The sequence below is a fragment of the Amia ocellicauda genome, chromosome 7 (genome assembly GCF_036373705.1).
Source record: "Amia ocellicauda isolate fAmiCal2 chromosome 7, fAmiCal2.hap1, whole genome shotgun sequence".
Classification (NCBI taxonomy): domain Eukaryota; kingdom Metazoa; phylum Chordata; class Actinopteri; order Amiiformes; family Amiidae; genus Amia; species Amia ocellicauda.
In genome coordinates, this window is record NC_089856.1 from 18386477 (window position 1) to 18409652 (window position 23176).

Sequence of the window (23176 nt, forward strand, 5' to 3'; positions counted from 1 at the left end):
TCACTTTTTGAGAGATCGACTATAACTCACAAACGATTATTTGTATTACTCTCCGCCTTACCTTTTTCTTCTCCATCTCTCTCTCTCTCTCTCTCTCTCTCTATATATATATATATATATATATATATATGTCTTGCCATCGTCCCACTCTACATCGCAAATACACCTCTTCTCTTCCCGTCTCCGTTTCCTCGTCTCTACTCGTCTCCTTCCATCATCTTCTCTTCACTTCACCACTGCAGGCAAGACGTGTAGTACTTTGGCAACCCGTGAGAAAGAATACATTTCATACAGGGAGAGAGAGGGGGGGGGCGACTTCGACTATACGCTGACTGCCGCCGCTGGAGAGAGAGCGAGAGAGAGAGAGAGAGAGAGAGAGAGAGAGAGAGAGAGAGAGAGAGAGAGAGAGAGAGACGCTATCTCATCTCATTCTGCGAGTCTCCGGCGCTACAGCGTGTGTATGAGGATCCTAGGCGCCGATTCCATATGACTGTATAGGCTTGCAATAGGACAAATCAACCGCATGAATACGGCACTGTTTGAAATACTACGGATGGCGACCGTATCTGTCCACTGAATTATACTATACAGGTAGGTATGTGTATGCTGGGGGAGATTGTACCACACTGGAAACGCAGTATAACGAGAGAGACAGCGAGTTTGGGTACTGCATAGAATTCTATGCGTTTTTTTGTGTGTGTGAGAGAAAGTGTGTGTGTGTGTGTGTGAGAGAGAGAGAGAGAGAGAGAGAGAGAGAGAGAGAGAGAGAGAGAGAGAGAGAGAGAGAGAGAGAGAGAGAGAGAGAGAGAGAGAGAGAGAGAGAGAGAGAGAGACCGTGTTTTCGCGTTTTCATACGGCTCGTTCGTTTGGCTATACGGATAGAGCGGTTGTGTGTGTGTGTGTGTGTGTGTGAGAGAGAGAGAGAGAGGGAGATAGAGAGAGAGACCGAGACCGAGACAACGCTTGGAGATTGAGGGAACGCGGTACTGGATGCGGTAGGAAGAGACGTGCGTGTGTGTGCGCATTAGGTGTTAAATCAGAATCATTTTAATAATCATCATCATCATTTTATTATTATTAATAATAATACATGATTATGGTCATATTAATCACTAGGACGTCGGTGGTAGCGACATCGATGAATTAATTAATTAATCAGTCTAATAGACTACTAAATCAAATAAATATATAATGTCAATTTTGGAATTTAATAATGGGCCATTTCCAATTCGTCTCGTCTTCATCCTCCTCTCATCCATTCTAAAACCTTAGCTCTGTTCAACGCAAGAATACAGGGAGAAAGAGGAGGGGAGGGGGGAGAGAAGGAGAGCGAGAAAATAATTGGTAGGGTTTATATCGGTAATCGACGTGTACAGCGAACATACTCTAGCTGACGGATGAAACAGCGTACATTATTAAAGGGTTTCTTCCCCGTTTTTTTTTTACACACACACACACACACACACTCTCAACACTTCGATTTCGTTTATTTATTTATTTCTAAAAGCAGTGAGTGTGCTTGCCGTTGCGTTATGTTTGTTGTGTTGCTGTGTTATGTTGTATCGTGTTGTAGTGTTGCGGGCGTTTCGAGCCACTTGTCCCTCATTCATGTATTCATTCGTTTTAATCATTTCAGAGGTGTAGCCTAGGTGCAGCTAATTAGCTAGTAGTGTCATTATGTCGACGTGTGGTTGTTGGGGGAAATAAAAGTGGAAATATGTAGTTATTTGTTCCGTGTATTCATTTTATTTTTTTATTACAAATTTTGGTGTACTTTTATTATTTTTAGTAGTAGTAGTCTTAGTATTATCAGTAGCCTATTATTGGTATCAATTTGTCAAGATTGTTTTTCTTTAAGCTCAGCTTTCCCCAAACGTATTTTACACTATGTATGTACTACCTAGACGTGTATATATATATATATATATATATATATATATATATTGGGCACGTATGTATGTATGTATGTATGTATGTATGTATGTATGTATATATATATATATATATATATATGGGACAGCTGATCTTTATATATATATTGTCCAACAGTTATTCAAAATCGTTAGTATTATTATGGGGGTAGAGAGAGAGAGAGAGAGAGAGAGAGAGAGAGAGAGAGAGAGAGGGCGGGGGGGGGGGGCAAGGGTGAGTGTGGACGTACCCCCAAACGATGTCCAAATGACGGATCCTTGTGCCTTTTTCATGTTTAAATGATGCGTTTTTTATCTCGAAAATGTCGTGTGCATTTGGGCCTGTGTGTATGTTTCCATTAACCACATCTCTCTTTCAGAAAACATAGAAAGAAAAAAAGAGAGATGTATTTATAAATTTGTCGCTGCGGCCTACAAGATCCCAGCAGCCTTCTGATTGGGTTTGGGGGTTTGGTGGAGCAGAGGGTGGGGGTGAAGAGGCGGGGGTTACCCCCTCCATTCGACGCTAATTATCGTAAATTATATGACTTGTTTTAATGTAGACAAATCCCCCCATCTTGACTTAACCTATATCGTACTCGAATAAACTATTGTGATACGATATTAACGGGTAATTTAAAGGCAATTAGCATATAACTTGGGTCACATAAAATATTTTTAAATTGTAATATTTATATAAAGACCCTATTGTCGTGTAATGCCGGATTATTGTGTTCGGGCACTCAACTAATTATTATTACTTCTACTACTAATTTCAATCAGGGGCCTATACCATGTTTTCATGTACGCCACTAACAACACTGCATTGTAGAAATACTGCGTGTCCACATTGATGTAACTAGGGTGGACATACTGGAGTATTCGTATTAAAGATAAATAAACAAACAAACAAATCAATAAATTATAAATATTAATAATTCATTATCGAATAATAATAAAACAGCCCGACTAGCCTTACTACAACCAATTTAACTATTCAAAGAATGTTTGGCCGAACGCTTCAGATCCCGAAGCTACAGCCCCTGTTTGAAATTAAAAATGTAACAAGTCCTAAACCTTGAACACCAGCTTGGACATTTGGTGGCCAACCTGTGACGTCCTACCCGTGTCGTCCTTTTCTCTGACTTTCCCATGCACGTCTGGTAGCTCTGAAAACGCCTTAATTTTAAATAAAACCTGAACACAATAACTTTATTTATTCTTGCTCACTAACTGTGCAATACTTTACACCGGGTTAGTCTGTTAATTTCTCTTTCTCGATTCAGAAAGCTTCCCCGGAAATTCAGACAGACTCTTCTAGTTCTGCAGATGTACATTTTTGAACCGACTTCAGTTTTTGCCTATATTTACTCGACCATTAAAACTGGGGGCCAAGTTTTACGATATTACTCACCTGCACGCTAAAAAACGTAACAATTATACGAATAATAACAATAATCATGTTTTTATAGCGTATTGATTGCCTGACGCCGTACTTGGCACATTTGTCATTTAACTGAAGATCAATTTATTTTTAATCACTTCTATGAAATATTCTTCATCATCACAATTGGGAATTGGGTGTATAAATAGGAAACATAAAATATGCTCTTTTATTAATATTATTATGATTATTATAATCTTCATCGTCATCATCAAATCACGTAATAGTATTAATAAAACACAATAGATTACGTATAGTTGCAACAGAGCAAGCAGTTATTTGTTATTTATTTTTCTAATGCTTGTTACTTGTTTATGTATTTGTTTGTGTGGGATTTGGTGCACCACCAACCCAGGAAGGAGGCCTTTTGGACCCCAGACCGCAGTGTCGGGTGATGGACCAGTCGAACTCGGCACGGTGTCGAGCGGGGCTCAGCTGGACTCGGAGGCCCGCCGCCGCTGCGGAGGACAGACTCAAAATGGTGAGTGAGTGGTTACCACGGCAACCGGCCTGCGCTTCCATTTCATAGCGTGGGAGAGAGAGAGAGAGAGAGAGAGAGAGAGAGAGAGAGAGAGAGAGAGAGAGAGAGAGGAGACTGCAGACAGGAGAGAGAGAGGGAGAGGGAGAGGGGGATGGGGAAGAGGAAGGGAACTGAGCAGGAGATGGAGGTGTGCACTGCTGCTGTTTCCAGTCAGTTTTCTCTGCGGATCGCACGCGTGTTCAGATAGGTTGATTATTCGTTTATTCGTCTTCTGCGAAACATTGATACGATCAATGATACCGATCAGTACTACCGCTGATTGATCAATACTGACTGACTAGGTCAAGGTATCAGTCAGTCAAGTCAGTGTGTCAGTCAGTGATTCAGTCAGTCAGTCAGTGTGTCAGTCAGTTAGTCAGTCAGTCAGTGAGTCAATCAGTCAATAATTGAGTGTGTCAAATCAGTTAGTCAGTCAATGAGCCAATCAGTCAGTGATTCAGTCAGTTAGTCAGTGTGTCAGTCAGTCAAGGTTTCAGTGTGCCAGTCAGTCAGCGTGTCAGTCAGTCAGTGTGTCAGTCAGTCTGTCAGCATATCAGTCAATGATTCAGTTAGTCAATGATTCAGTCAGTCAGTCAATGATTCAGTCAGTCAGTCAGTCAGTCAGTCAGCATATCAGTCAGTCAGTGTGTGAGTCAGTCAGTCAGTCAGTCAGTCAATGATTCAGTCAGTCAGTGTATCAGTAAGTCAGTGTAAAAGTAAATCAATCAGTCTGAGTATCAGTCAGTCAGTCAGTGTTAGTAACATAACACTGCACAATACTATACTGTATGCTACTACACTGTACTGTACTGCATGATACTGTATTGTATACTTAACTGTACTGCACCACACCGGACTGTACTGTATTATACCATACAGTATTGCACTGCCGTGTACTACACTATGCAGTACTGTATTATGCTATACTGTACTGTACTTTACTGTACTGTATACTACACTTTACTGTACTTTACTATACTCTATTTGACTACACTGTACTGTATTGCAATACTCTACTGTACTGCAGGTATATAGGAAGAGAATGGAGGGTGGTAGATGGAGACTGTGTAAGAACAATGAGGGAAGAAGAGAGTAAGGGAGGGATGGAGGGAGGGGAATTAAAACCATGAGAATAGGACTGACAGAAGCAGTGGCAGTAGCATATGCACCATATTTGCAGTCATGGTCCTGGCAACTACACCTCCCATAGTGCACCTGGGAAATTCACCTCAACATTAATATTGAGACATGGCTGCAATGCCTTCTGATCAGTGTAGTCAACATCAAATCCAGAACGCACTGTACTGTACTGTGGTGTCCAGTCAGTCAGACAGTGTTAATGTAGTGTCCAGTCAGTCAGTCAGTCAGTCAATGTTACTGTAGTGTCCATTCAGTCAATCAGTGTTAATCTACTGTAGTGTCAAGTCAGTTTAATATAGGGTCCAAGGTTCCTCTTTTGCTTTCTATGGGGTTGTCAGTATTTAAAGTTGTGACCCATTTTGGGGTCAAGATTCATATGCAGTTATTTTGAATGGGGTCACAGTCCAAAGAGGGATTGTTTTTCAAATTTCCACATTTCGAACTGTAACACACAGGTTGATTAACTTATTTGAGGCCTAGAGGTCAAATCAACCTGTATTGTGCTGGATTCAAATATCATTCTGAGTCATCATGCTTAGGTTCAAAGGTGCAAGGTTCCAAAGGTCATGGAAGGATGTATTAGATGGGGCAAAGTTCAGGAAATGCTGGCTATGGATAGTTTCAAGTTTCATAGTCTGTGTTGGGTCAAAAGTTAGGAGATTCTCTGACTGCTTGACTGATTCTCTGACTGACTGACACACCGACTGACTGATACATGGTTGACTGACTGAATCTTTGAGATTGTCTCTTTTAATTTAGTTCTTGAGTATCTCAAATATTGATTAGCAAGTAAGTTCTTACACTTTTCCATTGTGGAGTAGGACTGTACTGCAGCCACCATGTCGCTGAGCTGAACTCAAGTCCCCATACCCAATGGACTACAAATATGGCAAATCCACCCTCACCTGTGTTATTCACAAAGTCATTGACAGCAACTAATTCAGTGTGTCAGTCAGTCAGTGTGTCAGTGTGTAAGTCAGTCAGTGTATCAAACAGTGTGTCAATCAGTCAGTCAGTAAGTCAGTGTATCAGTAAGTGTAGACATAATCAGACAGAGGATGAGTCTTCCTTTTCTCCTTATCTATCTCTTTCTCCATCATCCCTCACTTGCACTCTGTCTATTGCTATGGATAGATTGAGCGTGATTTTGAAATAGAGGGACAGAGAAAAAGAGGGAGAGGGAGACTGGGGGCACTGGAGAGTGGGAGGAATACAGCTGGAGAGAGGGAAAGAGAGAGAGAGATTCTGAGAATATTGTCATGGCAACTTACTTTGGTAAGATGTGAATTGAGGCAGAGAGAGAAAAGCTTAAGAGACATGCTAACTGACAGACTGACTGGACACTACAACACATTGACACTGCACTCAGAGAGAGACGGAGAGGAAGATGGAAAGAAAGATGGAGGGAGAGGGAGAGGAGGTTGGAGGGAGCAGATACAGACACACGGACTCACTAGTGAGTCTGGACGTTAAACTACTTGATCACTCTTCTCAGGCTATTATCAAGGGGCCTGGGACAGAGTCTCTTTAAACACTGTCAGTTCACACTTATTCTGGACTGTACTGGACTGCTTTATGGTATGCACTGGTCTGTATTGTACTGGACTGGACTGTATTGTACTGGACTAGCTGAATGTATTGCATATTGTAGGACTGTAATGACTGACTGTTTGTACTGCACTGGACTGTATTTTATTTGACTGGTCTGTACGAGGTTGGTCTGTACAGTCTATCACAGAAGGAGAGAGAGCGATGCTCAAACACAGCAGCCCACAACTGTAGAAGGCTGTGCTTAAATTGTTCAGCATGGTCCTCAGTACTGGTTACTTCCCTGACATCTGGAACCAGGGGCTGATCACCCCAATTTATAAGAGTGGAGACAAATTCGATGCTAACAACTACCGGGGCCACTGTGTGAGCAGCAACCTGGGGAAGGTGTTCTGCAGTATCATTATCGCCCGGATACTGTCCTTCCTTACCGAGCACAGTGTCCTGAGTAAGAGTCAGATTGGCTTCCTCCCAAAACACTGCACTACAGATCATATTTACACCCTACACACGCTCATAGACAAACACGTCCACCAAAAAAGTAAAGGCAAATTCTTTGCCTGTTTCACTGATTTCAAAAAGGCATTCGATTCCATTTGGCACGAGGGACTTTATTACAGAATTCTTCAAAGTGGTGTAGGGGGTAAAGTCTATGATATTATAAAATCAATGCACACAGAAAACAAATGTGCAGTAAAAATTGGTAATAAAAGAACAGAGTTCTTCACCCAGGGGCGTGGAGTGAGGCAGGGCTGCAGTCTGAGTCCAACACTGTTCAACATCTACATCAATGAGTTGGCAATGGTGTTGGAGCGGTCTGATGCTCCTGGCCTCACCCTAAATGACACAGAAATCAAGTTCCTGCTCTATGCAGATGACCTAGTCCTGCTGTTGCCCACAGAACAGGGTCTTCAGCAGAACCTGACACTGCTAGAGCAGTACTGTCAGTCCTGGGCCCTGGCAGTAAACATGAAGAAGACAAAGATCATGATCTTTCAAAAAAAGGCCAGACCTCAGGGAAACAAATAACACTCTAGGCAACACTACCCTAGAACACACCTCAGACTACACTTACCTGGGCCTGACTATCAGTGGGTCAAGGGGCTTTAACCTAGCAGTGAAGGCACTCAAAGAAAAAGCAAGAACAGCTTTCTGAACCATCAGACATTAATATTCCAGTCAAAATCTGGCTCAAACTAATTGACAGTGTGATCCAGCCCATTGCGCTGTACAGTAGTTAGGTATGGGGTCCACTCAGTCAACAGGACTACACTAGGTGGGACAAACATCCAATCAAAACCCTGCATGCTGAATTCTATAAAAACATACGGCAGGTGCACAGGAACACACCAAACCATGCCTGCAGGGCAAAATTAGGCCATTACCCAACTCTCATCAACATCAAGAAAAGAGCACTCAAATTCTGGATGCACCTAAAGAAAAGTGAGTCAGACTCACTCCAGTAAAAGCCCCTTCAAACCCAAGAGCTCAGCCCTGAAAAGAGTCCCCTGAGTCAGCTGGCCCTGAAGCTCACGGCACTGACCCCCGCTAATACTGCGAACAGAGACCAGCCTCAGGTCAGCACTGCTTACCTGCCCCCAATCAGAGTCAACCAAATTATAAAGATAACCAACACCTCCTATCTGGAACATTGGAACAATGAAACTAAATCCCGAAGTAAACTGGATTGCTATCGGGCCCTAAACAGAGAATACACCCTGGCAGAGTATCTTTTCACTGTCAGAGACACGAAGCAGAGACGGATCCTGACCAAGTACAGGCTCAGTGACCACAGCCTGGCCATAGAGATGGGCTGACACAGGCAGAGCTGGCTGCCCAGAGAGGAGTGGCGCTGTGGTCACTGCGAGACAGGAGCGCTCAAGACAGAGATACACTTCCTCCTCCACTGCAGTAAATATAGCCAAATTAGGGAAATATTCTTTAATAAATTCATAAATATTATAACATATTTTTCAGAATTAATAAATGAAAACAAAATAGCTATCCTCCTGGGAGAGGGACACACAGCCCCCCTGGCCGCCCAAGATGTAGCCACCTGTCACAGCCTGAGGGGCTCACCGTGAAAACATACATGAGCACAGCTGTAAACTTGTTAGTTATAAATAAATAAAGTAAATGTACATGTATATTAAGATTTTATTTATAAATTATATTGTACATTTTCCCTTATTATTTTTCTTATCTTTTCTTATTTTTTAACTGTATGTATGTAATATTGACTGCTTTGGCAACACTGCACACCTGTTTGTCATGCCAATAAAGAGAGAGAGAGAGAGAGAGAGAGAGAGAGAGAGAGAGAGAGAACGCAGGTGACAGAGGGGAATGGACCTAAAATGAGAGAGATGGAGGAATGGAGACAGAGGGGAGATGTAAGGAGAGAGAGGGGGAAGGAGTGATGGAGTACATTTCCTTATGTCATTAATTGCTCATTAACAGATATAATTAAGTGTTGCTCAATTTAATTAGTGGATGTCTCATAAAACAGAAAGGATGTGAGGAGTGTCTCTTATGCCTCGGTTTCACTGGCTTAAGCGTCCCTGCCGTGCCATGCCTTGCCGTGCCGGACGCGTCCCAGAGCTTTTATTGCAAAAGCAGGCTGCTGTGAAGTCCGTCCCTCTTACGGGAGGAGCAGCGACTGTGGGTTTGGTTTGTGTATGTGTTAAAAACAGACAGGAAACACTACGAGCGATACAGCCTGACGTGGAAAGAACTTATGTGTCTATTTTATTCTTTGTGCTTTACATAATTGTAAACAGCGTAATAAATACACGTTTCTGTTAAGATATTAGGAAGAGCTAAACGTGTATAGACAACATTATATTCAGACAAGCATGTTCCCATAAGAATATGTTTCCATGTGCAACAATAATACTAAATTGCAAATATGTATTGTTATTATTATCGTCATCATTTGTGCTAGTATATACAGTGGGGGAAAAAAGTATTTGATCCCCTGCTGATTTTGTACGTTTGCCCACTGACAAAGAAATGATCAGTCTATAATTGTAATGGTAGGTGTATTTTAACAGTGAGAGACAGAATAACAACAAAAAAATCCAGAAAAATGCATTTCAAAAAAGTTATATATTGATTTGCATGTTAATGAGGGAAATAAGTATTTGACCCCTTCGACTTAGTACTTGGTGGCAAAACCCTTGTTGGCAATCACAGAGGTCAGACGTTTCTTGTAGTTGGCCACCAGGTTTGCACACATCTCAGGAGGGATTTTGTCCCACTCCTCTTTGCAGATCCTCTCCAAGTCATTAAGGTTTCGAGGCTGACGTTTGGCAACTCAAACCTTCAGCTCCCTCCACAGCTTTTCTATGGGATTAGGGTTTTTGAGACTGGCTAGGCCACTCCAGGACCTTAATGTGCTTCTTCTTGAGCCACTCCTTTGTTGCCTTGGCTGTGTGTTTTGGGTCATTGTCATGCTGGAATACCCATCCACGACCCATTTTCAATGCCCTGGCTGAGGGAAGGAGGTTCTCACCCAAGATTTGACGGTACATGGCCCCGTCCATCGTCCCTTTGATGCGTTGCAGTTGTCCTGTCCCCTTAGCAGAAAAACACCCCCAAAGCATAATGTTTCCACCTCCATGTTTGACGGTGGGGATGGTGTTCTTGGGGTCATTCCTCCTCCTCCAAACACGGTGAGTTGAGTTGATGCCAAAGAGCTTGATTTTGGTCTCATCTGACCACAACACTTTCACCCAGTTCTCCTCTGAATCATTCAGATGTTCATTGGCAAACTTCAGACGGGCCTGTACATGTGCTTTCTTGAGCAGGGGGGCCTTGTGGGCGCTGCAGGATTTCAGTCCTTCATGGCATAGTGTTTTACCAATTGTTTTCTTGGTGATTATGGTCCCAGCTGCCTTGAGATCATTAACAAGATCCTCCCGTGTAGTTCTGGGCTGATTCCTCACCGTTCTCATGATCATTGAAACTCCACGAGGTGAGATCTTGCATGGAGTCCCAGACCGAGGGAGACTGACAGTTATTTTGTGTTTCTTCCATTTGTGAATAATCGCACCAACTGTTGTCACCTTCTCACCAAGCTGCTTGGCGATGGTCTTGTAGCCCATTCCAGCCTTGTGTAGGTCTACAATCTTGTCCCTGAGATCCTTGGACAGCTCTTTGGTCTTGGCAATGGTGGAGAGTTTGGAATCTGATTGATTGATTGCTTCTGTGGACATGTGTCTTTTATACAGGTAACGAGCTGAGATTAGGAGCACTCCCTTTAAGAGAGTGCTCCTAATCTCAGCTCGTTACCTGTATAAAAGACACCTGGGAGCCAGAAATCTTGCTGATTGATAGGGGATCAAATACTTATTTCTCTCATTAACATGCAAATCAATTTATAACTTTTTTGAAATGCATTTGTCTGGATTTTTTTGTTGTTATTCTGTCTCTCACTGTTAAAATACACCTATAATTAAAATTTTAGACTGATAATTTCTTTGTCAGTGGGCAAACATACAAAATCAGCAGGGGATCAAATACTTTTTTCTCTCACTGTATGTATTTTAAATGGCACAGCGTGACTCCCTTAATTTATTACTCTTACTACAGCTTTGTAACTGCAAACAATACTTTTTTTTGTATTATTTATAATTTATTTATCAGACGTCCTTAACCAGGGCAATTTACAGTTGAAACAAAATACACAAGTTTCGCGATTAATCATCCAACTACAATATAGCAGGTTATAATTGAACTAAAGTGTGTGCGTCTCAGTCATGGCATTTATGGACGCATTTAGTAAACCAGTCCTTAATGTTTTAGAGGGAAACCCAGATCTGCTGTAGTTATTTATTAATTAATTTAACTTGTAAATAGGCACACATTAACTTAATTGTGTTCGCATTCTTATTGATTGTCTCTGCGGATTGTCCTGCACACCATTCACAAAACCACACCCTGAAACATCGTCCAGCTGTTCATAAAATATTAATACAATCGGCTGCTACCAATCTGATTATTATCCTTCAGTTTATTTTTAACTAATCATGGCACTGCACCGGTCCTGTGAAATCCTGTGAAGTTTTTAATACACTCAGATATTAACTGTAAGCAGTCACTGTTTCTGTACGTGGATTTCACTCCATGCTGCTAATAAAACTGTAATTTCTTCGTGATCGCACACGGCACTTGAGATTATATCTTCCGATATAATGTATTTGATCTCTTCCCTGTGTCTACAAGTCAAGCACACACCTCAACTCCTAAAGCGCTTACGGACACGTCTAGCCCCAGATTGTTAACTGTCCACAAAACACGGACACGTCCAGACGCTTAGCCCATGGAAACACCCGTTTAAGCGTCCGCCGGTGGAAACGGGGCATTATACTCTCTCCTAATTTTCTGTTTCTCTATTCGAGTACAGTGTTTTTGTACTGTAGTGTCCAGTCAGTCAGTGTGTCACTACAATCTACTACTCTGTTATTAATCAATATTAACATCTCTCCCTCTCTTCCTCTCTGCCCCCCTCTCCTTCTCCCCTTTCTCTGTCTCCCTCTCCCTCTCCCTCCCTTTGCAGTAAGGAGCCTGCTCTTCTAACCTCTCTGACGATAGAACTCGACGAACGAACAGCAGAGAGGCACACTGACTTTTTTTTTTAACGAAAAATAATTTCCTTTGGAGAGAAAGAGAGGGCGAGAGGGAGAGGGAGGTAGAGGGAGAGAGGGAATACGGCAAAAGGATTTTCCCCCCCAGTTCTACATAGTCAAAACTACACAAGGCGCTCATCAAATCCCATTTAATTAATTTGTTTTGCAATTAATTAATCAATTAACCTTCAGACCACCACCAGCCCCCTCTGAACTGTTACCCAGCTTCCGTCCTTGGGAGTGCAAAGGTCATGAGACAGCTGCCATGCTTGTCGCCACGGTGACCGGCCTCTCCAGCCCCTCCGCCCTCCGCCTCCTTGTGGTCCTGCTACTGTGGATCCTCCCCCCGTCGCCGTGGCGAGGCGGGGGCAGGGGTGGGACAGTGGGCGGAGCTGCCTCCCCTTGTCCCGCCCTCTGTAGCTGCTCCAATCAGGCAAGCCGAGTTATTTGCACCCGGCGGAACCTGGAGGAGGTGCCTGAGAGCATTTCTGTCAACACCAGATACCTCAACCTGCAGGAGAACGCCATACAGGTACACCTGAGCACACCTGAGAACACTCGTGTACTGCTATTGTAGACACTGTCAGCACCTGGTATTTCAAGATGCAGACAGCATTTTCAGGTACACTCCAGAACACCCCTGAGCACACTTGTGTACCGTGTATAGACACTGTCAAAACCAGATACCTCAGCACCATACAGGTACATACAGTGCTGTGAAAAAGTATTTGTCCCCTTCCTGCTTTCCTCAATTTTTGCATATTTGTCACACTGAATTGTTTCAGATCTCCATACAAAATGTAATATAAGATGAACAGAACCCAAGTAAACACAAAATTCAGTTTTTAAATGATAATTTTATTTATTTAAGGAAAAAGTTATCCAACACCAACTGGTCCTGTCTGAAAAGATAATTGCCCCCTTAGTTACTCAATCAACCCTTTTACCAAATTTAAATGATCATTGGATTAAATTAGAGCAAGCACAGCCAGGCTTGATTACTGCCAGCCCTGTTGAATCTAAACATGACTTATATAAGACCTTACCATCGATGTGAAGTTGGCTACAAGGTCTCAACAAGCAGCACACTATGCCGCGATCAAAAGAAATTCACAAATAGATGAGAAAAAAAGTTGTCAAGATATATCAGTCTGGAAAGGGTTACAAAGCCATTTCCAAGGCTCTGGGACTCCAGCGAACCACAGTGAGAGCCATTGTCTCCAAATGGAGAAAACTTGGAACAGTGGTGAATCTTCCCAGGAGTGGCCGGCCTACCAAAATGTCTCCAAGAGCGCAGCGATGACTCATCCAGGAAGTCACAAAAACACCCAGGACAACATCTAAAGAACTGCAGGCCTCTCTAGCCTCAGATGAGGTCAGCATTCATGATTTGACAATAAGAAAGAGACTGGGCAAAAATGGAATTCATGGGAGAATTGCAAGACGCAAACCACTGCTGACAAAGTGAAACATTAGTGCTCGTCTCACATTTGCAAAAAGCACATTGATGACCCCCAAGCCTTTTGGGATAATGTTCTGTGGACAGACGAGTCAAAAGTGGAACTTTTTGGAAGACACGGGTCCCGTTATGTCTAGCGTAAAGCAAACACAGCATTTCACAATAAAAGCATCATACCAACAGTCAAACATGGTGGTGGTAGTGTGATGGTGTGGGGATGCTTTGCTGCCTCAGGGCCTGGAAGACTTCATCATAGAAGGAATCATGAATTCTGCTCTCTACCAGAAAATTCTGAAGGAGAATGTCCGGTCATCAGTCCGTGATCTGAAGCTGAAGTGTAATTGGGTAATGCAGCAGGACAATGATCCGAAACACAAGAGTAAGTCCACCTCAGAATGGCTCAAAATAAACAAAATTTGGGTTTTAGAGTGGCCTAGTCCTGACTTGAACCCCATCGAGATGCTGTGGCAGGACCTTAAATGAGCAGTTCATGCTCGAAAACCCTCCAATGTCACTGAATTACAGCAATTCTTCAAAGAAGAGTGGGCCACAATTCCTCCACAGTGAAAGACTGATCTCCAATTATAGGAAGTGTGTGGTTGCAGTTGTTGCTGCAAAAGGTGGCGCAAGCAGTTATTAAGTTCACACAGGGCCAGTTGGTGTTGGATAACTTTTTTCCTTAAATAAAAAAAAATATCATTTAAAAACTGAATTTTGTGTTTACTTGGGTTCTCTTCGTCTTATATTACATTTTGTATGGAGATCTGAAACCATTCAGTGTGAAAAATATGCAAAAATGGAGGAAATCAGGAAGAGGTCAAATACTTTTAACGGCACTGTATAGACAAATCTGAACTCACCTGTGTATCAGTCAGTCAGTCAGTCAGTATTCAATATCAACACACCAACTCTAAGCTCTTCCCCTACTCCTCCCCCTCTCCCCCTCTCCCTCTCCAGGTGATCAAGTCGGACACCTTCAAGCATTTGCGCCACTTGGAGATCCTGCAGCTCTCCAAGAACCACATCCGGCAGGTGGAGGTGGGCGCGTTCAACGGGCTGCCCAACCTCAACACTCTGGAGCTGTTTGACAACCGGCTGACCCTGGTGCCCTCACAGGCCTTCGAGTACCTGAGCAAGCTGCGTGAGCTGTGGCTTCGCAACAACCCCATCGAGACACTGCCCGGCTACGCCTTCCACCGTGTGCCCTCTCTGCGGAGGCTGGACCTGGGTGAGGGCACGGGGGGAGCGCAGTCATTCAGGCAGGATGTGTGCCAACAAGTCAGTCAGCCAGTCAGTCAGTGTGTCAGTCTGTAGGGCCCTATGAATTCCGTTTTATCATTTTTACTTTTCTGATTTCTGATTTGTCATATGGGGTGGGGGGGAGTGAGAGCAAAAGAGCTTGTGTTTTACTATAGGTTTTTGTATATATTTTTTTGACAGTCAAGCATGTCTTAAGCATAAATATAGCTGTGGGAAAACTTGAAACATTATGTTTAAGGTTTGGGCAGTAGGACTTAATTTCTCAAAAGAACCTGCTGGATTTAAAATGCCTGTTTAAACATCAAAGTCAGAGCTTCCAACATTTTCATAGCAACGAACTTATTAGCAACGTCGTTGCTAGGATTGATATGCCACTGACCTAACATACCCTGCTCAACTGCTCTGACTTCTGCAAATACCTAGAAACAGTTGAAAAATCTTAACTGCTGTCGAGAGCATGACTTAATTGTCGACATGTGAGTGAAGGTCGCTTTGACATAGCAGAAGCTATACGGTTATAACTTATTAGTTAAGTGATAATGGTAGCTACAATAAGAAGTGTGAAATGACACGAGAGGCGACGCTTTTTACAGTGATTTACAGGTTGTGTATGGTGGCTGAAATGTGCTAAAATATTTTTTTCATGCATTGCCATGATGTGTGTTTCTCAAAGCCTCTTGTTATACAAACACTGTGTTATTTCAATGTATTGTTTTAAAATATATACATATAATGTTTGTTTAAACTGACTTTCTTGTTATGTGTTTGAGTGCTTAGATTCAGTTTTCTCCCCTGAATTCTGCGATTCCGTCTGTGTTCTCTGCAAAGTGGATTTCATAGGGCTCTAAGGATGTCAGTGTCTGTACTCTGACTGTATTAACCCCTCCCCCCAGGCGAGCTGAAGAAGCTGGACTACATCTCAGAGGCAGCCTTCGAGGGCCTCATCAATCTGCGCTACCTGAACCTGGGCATGTGCGGCCTGAAGGACATCCCCAACCTTACACCCCTGCTGCGGTTGGAGGAGCTGGAACTCTCGGGCAACCGGCTGGAGATTATCCGGCCCGGCTCCTTCCAGGGCCTGGTGTCGCTCCGCAAACTGTGGCTCATGCACGCCCAGGTGGCCGTGATCGAGCGCAATGCCTTCGACGACCTCAAGAGCCTGGAAGAGCTCAACCTGTCTCACAATTCCCTGCACTCGCTGCCCCATGACCTCTTCACCCCGCTGCACCGCCTGGAGCGCGTGCACCTCAACCACAACCCCTGGGTGTGCAACTGCGACGTGCTCTGGCTCAGCTGGTGGCTCAAGGAGACGGTGCCCAGCAACACCACCTGCTGCGCCCGCTGCCATGCCCCCCCTGCGCTCAAGGGGCGCTACATCGGCGAGCTGGACCAGAGCCACTTCACCTGCTATGCGCCTGTCATTGTGGAGCCGCCCACTGACCTGAATGTGACCGAGGGCATGGCTGCTGAGCTGAAGTGTCGCACAGGTAAGGCAGGGACAGGTGGCAGGTGATGGGTGGGGCAGGGGCGGGGGCAGCAGCGGCGGGCGAGGGCATGTTGTAATTGTTGTTGTTATTTATGATACATTTAACTGGATAGTCAGTCAGTGTATCAGTCAGTCAGTCAGTGTGTCAGTCAGTCAGTGTGTCCATCATTGCATCAGTCAGTGTATTGGTCAGTCACACCCTCTTTCCCCCTCCTTCGCAGGCACCTCCATGACCTCGGTGAACTGGCTGACCCCCAATGGCACGCTGATGACCCATGGCTCGTACCGTGTGCGCATCTCTGTCCTGCACGACGGCACACTCAACTTTACCAACGTCACCGTGCAGGACACTGGCCAATACACTTGCATGGTCACCAACTCGGCTGGCAACACCACGGCCACCGCAGTGCTCAATGTCTCTGCCGCCGATGCCTCCAACAGCTACAGCTACTTCACCACAGTGACGGTGGAGACAGTGGAGTCCGTAGGGGGTGGCGGGGGGCCAGGTGGGGAGGAGAACTCAGCCCGGCAGGACTTCAATGAGACTTTCGTGGGGGGGTACGTGGGGCCCACGGTGGCAGGTGGGGGCTGGGGCGGCGGCGGGGGCAGCGGGGGTGTGGTGGTGGGGCCCACACTGGCCACCACCTCCTCCTCGGCCCTCTCCCACTCCCCCGCTGCCGCCTCGGCCTCGGCCTCCTCCTCACGCTCGCCCCGCTCCACTGAGAGGGCCTTCACCGTGCCTGTCACCGAAATATCCGAAAACGTGTCCGGCTTGGACGACGTCATGAAGACGACCAAGATCATCATTGGCTGCTTCGTCGCCATCACCTTCATGGCTGCCGTCATGCTGGTGGTCTTCTACAAGCTGCGCAAACAGCACCAGCTGCACAAGCACCATGGCCCAGCCCGTGCCATCGAGATCATCAACGTGGAGGACGAGCTTGGGGGTGGCGGGGGTGGCGGCGGGGGTGGGGTAGGTGGGGGCGTTAGTGGTGGGGGCGGTGGGGGCATCTCGGGGGGCTCCACCGTCCACTCGGGGGGGCTTCTGCGGCTGCACCACCCCGAGATCGTCACTCTACCCAGCCTGGGCCGGCCCGAGCACCTCAACCACTACTACAAAGCGCACCACTTCAACAACAATGTGATGATGGCCATGGGGTTGGGTGGGGGGGGGGGGGGTGGTATCCTGAACAACAACAACAACCCCCCCTCTGTCTCCTGCCCCCCAGCCACCTCCTCCTCTGCCTCCTCTCTGGCCGCCTCTGCTCTCACTTCCTGTCCAAACCCTGCCACTTCCTCCGGCCTGGGCCAATCACAGCAGCAGCCCTCCCTCTCTGGCCCTCTGTCTCCCCCTACCTCCTCCTCCTCCCTCACTCTTGCCAACAGCAGCCACACCTCCTCTCTCGCACCTCCCTCTTCCTCCGCTAATGCCTCTGCCTCCTCCTCCGCCCCTCTGCCTCTCCCCCTTCCTCTGCCCCTCCCTCCCATGGGCCTGCACTCCTCCCTGAAGGGGCTCATGAGCCACAGTCACAAGCAGGGCATCGAGCCCCTGCTGTTCAGGAGTGGCTCCAAGGAGAATGTGCAAGAGACGCAAATATGAGAGAGAGAGAGAGGGGAAAGGAAGGATTGGAGGGAGAGGGAGAGAGGGAGACGAGAGACACCAAACAGAAAATGGATTGCGGATTGCCGGCCTGGATAGAGAGAGAGAGAGAGAGAGAGACAGAGAGAGAGACAGAGTGGCCAATTTAATTTTTATTTGATTTTATCTTTTTATTTTGTGTGCTTTTTGTTGCTTTCTGTCTCTCCCCCCTCCCACCTTCCTCTATCGCTATCTCTGTCACCCCCCCCTTCCTTTCCCCTCTCTGTCTCTCTCTGATACACTGACTGACACTGACTTGACTGATACACTGACTGACTGGACATCACAGTACAATACCACTGTACAGAGAGAGAGAGAGACAGACTGCAGTACCAAAGGAAATATTACACCATCATATCATATCAGAAGCAAACAGGAGGAGGAGGAAGAAGGTAAAGATACAGTACAGTACAGACACACATAGTACAGTACAGACACACATGGTACAGACACACAGTACGGTACAGACATACACAGTACAATGTTAACTCTTGACCTGTGCACCCCTCTCTCTCTCTCTGTGTGAAGTGGGCATTTCTCTGAAGAGGGGGAAGAGGGGGGAGTTGTCCAGCAGCAGCAGGAGCGACCAACAAACAAGAATGAGATAGAGACAAATTTCCAGAAGAAAAATAATTAAAAAAACTAAACGAGAAAAAAGGGAAAAAAACAATAAAGGGGGGAATTAAAAAAAAATCTGAAAGAAGTGAGAAGAAGAGAGCATCAAAATGACGGATGGAATTGTGAAGAATGGACAGCAGAGGGGACAGAGGGACAGGATGGAGGGACAGCCCAGTGGAATTTCACGGCGGACCTGATTCTAAATATAATCTATTTTTGTTGTGGGGGAGAGTGGGGGACAGCTGCCTACTGCAGACATTGAAATCTATTGTACAGACTCTGCGTTCCGGGGCCCAGTGCTTGGCAGCCCCGTCCACTGAGACAAACTTTCTAACTGTCATTTCTGAAGAGAACTGATTGTTGTCATTTTCTTCTTTTTTGTTTCGCTTTGCGCCAATCGATTGATTTTAATTGCGGGCTTGGGGGGGACCTTGTTGATTCTGCTGGGAGGGAGGGTGGGAGAGAGGGAGGGATGGAGAGAGACAGAGAAAGGGTAAGAGAATGGGTAAGCTTTGCGAGGAGACTGTTAGAGTTGTGTTTTTTTGGATAATAATAATAATAATAATAATAATAATAATAATAATAATAATAATAATAATAATAATAATAATAATATTCCTTTGTAGAGTTGTACCATTGAAGCTGACACACTGACTGACCGATTAACACACTGACCAACTGACACACTGACTGACTGACACACTGACTGACTTACTGGCACACTGACTGACACACTGCCTGACTGACTGACTGACTGACTGAGTGACTCTTTATTTGAAATGTTTGAAATCCAGTTCTAGAGTTATCTATAATAATATGAATAACAAATATTACAGCAATTAGAGCAACTCTCTTTTTCCCTCTCTCCCTCTTTCTCCCTCTCTCCTTCTTTCTCCCTATCTCCCCCCTCTATCTCACTCTCTTCCCTTCTGCAGATAATCAAATTATATTATTTTATATTGTAATCAAAGTCAAGAGACAGCAGGGAGAAGAGAATATACCGTTATATTAAAATTATTCAGCTGCAATTTAAGGAATATTTCCTCAGTATTTATTTATTTATATTTTTTCTGATATTTTAAATTTTTGTATATATTTTAGGAAATTCTCATTAAATTCATTAATTCATTATTATTATTATTATTATTATTATTATTAATATTAATAATCATAATAATAATATAATGTATCCTATAAGTCGTCTTAATAATGGCATCTGCCAATAAGTAAATAATAATAATTATTATTATTATTATTATTATTATTATTATTATTATTATTATTATTATGACAGTGAGCTGCAGTTCCCCTGTCTGCCTGAAGAGAGAGAGGGTGCTGTTTTCCACTTACATTATTATTATTATTATTATTATTATTATTATTATTATTACTAGTTATTATTAGTATTATTATTAATTAATTAATTAATTAATTAATTAATGAGAGGCAGATGGAGAGATCCCCTGGGAGACAAGCTGACAGCAGGAAATGGAAGGACCACAATGTGACAAATAGAGGCAAGAGAGAGAGGGGTGTTGGGAGGAGCTTTGGTTTGATATTTTCTTTTTTTAATTCCCTGTTTCTTGTTCCCTTTTTTATATTGTGTTACTATTACTGTCATTATTACTATTATCATTATTATTATTGTTATATTGAGAGGCTGTGGCTATATTAAAGACAGTGATTGGCTCAGAATTTGTGACATGCAGGAGGAGCAGCTGTGGGAGGGTGCGTGACTGACATTACGTGAAATTACAGCAGCTGCAGACTAATTCAATGGACATTGAAAAAATTACACAATAGAATTTTTGATATTATTATTATTTGTATTATCCTTATCCTTATTATCCTTATAATAGAGGATCCTTATCTTCTATGGTTACAGCTCTATTCTACTGTAATATACTGTTACTACAGCCCCCTATTGTAACATCACTATTTTACAGTACCGTACTGTTACTACAGCCCCGTATTGTAACAGCACTGTTCTACTACACTGTTACTACTGCCCCCTACTGTAACAGTACTGTACTACTACTGTACTGTTACTACTGCTCCATATTGTACAATGTGGAGAAAGGGATGGGGTAGGAGAGAGTGAGGACCAAGAATTAATAAGAGAGAAAAAGGCAAGGGAGAGAGAGAGAGAACTGTCAAGGGTATGTAAGACATCTTTCTCCCTCCCCCTCTCTATCTCTCTCTGTCCCTCTCTCTTTTTCTAATCAATAATGTCAATGTGTGAATTATAGATAGATATCCAGCTCAAGGTATTATTATTATTATTATTATTATTATTATTATTATTATTATTATTATTATTTATAGAGAGACAATTTTTTCTTTTCCCTTGCGAGAGACAGAGACAGAGAGAGAGAAGTTGACTGGCTATCTCTCTCCTCTCTCTTGCTATACCCACCCCCCAATCCCAAGAGACAGAGAGAGAGGAGAGAGATAGCCAGACTGTCCACTTCCCTACTCTCTCTCTCTCCCTGTTTCTCTCTCTCTCTCCATATATAAATATATATGTTTAAAATATCAGAATCTATGTTATAAGATTTTTATGTTTTCCTTAACTGTTTTACTTCTGGGATTTTACAATAGAAAAGGAAAAGGTGGAAAAATAAATAAATAAATATATATGCATATATATATATATATATATATATATATATATATATATATATATATATATATATATATATATATATATATATATATATATACACACACACACATATTATACGTATATGTAGGGGGGGGTGGAGTGAGAGAGGGAGGGATGAGGGTTTGGATGGAAATGTGCCAAATGTGCAGAGTGCCAAACTGCAGTGACAGGACTCTACAGAATAAACACAATCTTGTTGTTTTGTACAAAATACATGTAACACACAATGCCTCTGTGTGTGTGTGTGTGTGTGTGTGTGAATGAGAGTGTATGTATATGAGTGTCTGTGTGTGTGTGAGGGAGGTGTCAGTACGTATGTTTGTGTGTCAATCAATCGGTCCATTTATTTTTAGTTTTAGTTCACTTTATTTGGTTTTGTAAGAATCATTTGAGAGTTTTTGACATGTGTTTGGCAACAGTGCTAGTGATCAGACAGACAGACAAACAGAGACCACAGAATGACACAGAGGAAGAGAGACACACAGACCACATACTGACACAGACAGCCAGACAGAGAGACAACTAGACAGAGCCCACAGACTGACACAAACAGACAGACCTAGAGAAAGAGATACACAAGACAGATAGACAGAGACCACAGACTGACACAGAGACAGACACAGAATGACACTGATAGAGTGAGACACAAACAGACTGACACAATGACAGAAAGAAACACAATAATTAACATTAACAACAAACAGACAAATACAGAGGGACTCACAAACACACACAGATAGACACACAGAGAGACACAGATACACACAGAGAGAATCACACACAGACAGACACAGACACTAGAGAGCGAGTTATTAATGATTATTTTTTACATCTGAAAGGTCAATTCTTGCAGATGGATGGAATCTCAATACCTCTCTCCCTCTTTCCCTCTCTCTCTGCAGTAGAACAGGAAAACAAGGCTGATTAAGGAGTAACCTTGGTGACGATGAACATCTCAGCCATCCCATAATAACCTCAGGCTCCACTACACACACATACATACACATCTCACACATCTCTCTATCTCCTTCTGAATCTGAGTGTCTAAAATTTACATAGAATAGAAAATTGTGCTTGTGTACTTACTACAGATAGTCAGTCAGTGTGTCAGTCAGTCAGTGTATCAGTCACACCGACTGCCGACTGCCTTGTCAGTCATTTACTGTAGAAATACTGTACTGTAGGCAGACACTGTAGAGACACTAGAGACACTATAGGCACTGTAGAGACACTAGACAGAGACATCTTTGCTTAATGAACGAGGGGATGGAGAGACAGAAGAGACAGCAGCTCACAGAGATCGATGGATGCCTATTAAAAGAACAGATCTTTTTGCTTGTGGGCAGAGAGAGGGAAGGTGGGGGGGAGAGGGGGACAGAGGAATAAATATTCAGTCAGAGAGCACTGAGGGTGCATTAGTATTATTCACACATTCCTCTCTCTCCCTCTCTCTCTTTCTGTCTCCCCTCCCCTGTTCTCCCCCTCCCCGCTCTTTCTCTCTAGCGCTGCAGCGTTACCATGGTGACAAAGATGTCTGGGAATACCTCTGTCCTTCAGAGAGAGCGAGAAAGAGGGAGGGGGTTCAATACAGTACACACTCACGCTCTGACTGAGCGACTGACTGACTGACTGGACACTACGGTACAACAGCCACTGAGGGAGAGGGAGAGGGTGAAGAGGGAAGGAAAGTAGGAATCCTTATCTATCTATCAGTCTGTTTATCTCTGTGTGTCCTAATCTGTTAATCTCAAAATAAAATATATCACTCTATCTTAATCTATATAAGCATCTCTCGCCCTCCCTCCCTCTCTCCCTCTCTCCCTGTTGCATGCATCTCCATTTTTGCAGACTAGGCTGTTG

At 43.7% G+C, this 23176-nt stretch overlaps 1 protein-coding gene across 4 annotated transcripts; it reads left to right on the forward strand.

The window, feature by feature from the left end:
• Positions 1 to 392: 392 nt before the first annotated feature.
• Positions 393 to 21186, forward strand: lrrc4ba (leucine rich repeat containing 4Ba). Of its 4 annotated transcripts, none has more exons than XM_066708802.1 (6): positions 393 to 591; positions 3710 to 3835; positions 12120 to 12721; positions 14606 to 14876; positions 15802 to 16395; positions 16616 to 21186. In XM_066708802.1, exons 3-6 carry the CDS (start codon positions 12455 to 12457, stop codon positions 17992 to 17994), a joined length of 2511 nt encoding a protein of 836 aa, XP_066564899.1. In that variant the 5' UTR covers positions 393 to 591; positions 3710 to 3835; positions 12120 to 12454; the 3' UTR covers positions 17995 to 21186. The 4 variants fall into 4 exon arrangements, with proteins under 4 accessions (XP_066564899.1, XP_066564901.1, XP_066564903.1 ...); XM_066708804.1 differs by lacking the exon at positions 393 to 591 and adding an exon at positions 854 to 1007; XM_066708806.1 differs by lacking the exon at positions 393 to 591 and adding an exon at positions 854 to 995 and having other exon boundaries at positions 3714 to 3835.
• The last annotated feature ends 1990 nt before the right edge of the window (positions 21187 to 23176 follow it).

Coding starts and splice junctions, on each gene's coding strand:
- lrrc4ba (XM_066708802.1), top strand. CDS start 12,455: ATGCTTGTCGCCACGGTGACCGGCCTCTCCAGCCCCTCCGCCCTCCGC. Junction 14,877..15,801: donor TCTGCGGAGGCTGGACCTGG/GTGAGGGCACGG, acceptor CCCTCCCCCCAG/GCGAGCTGAAGAAGCTGGAC. Junction 16,396..16,615: donor TGAGCTGAAGTGTCGCACAG/GTAAGGCAGGGA, acceptor CCTCCTTCGCAG/GCACCTCCATGACCTCGGTG.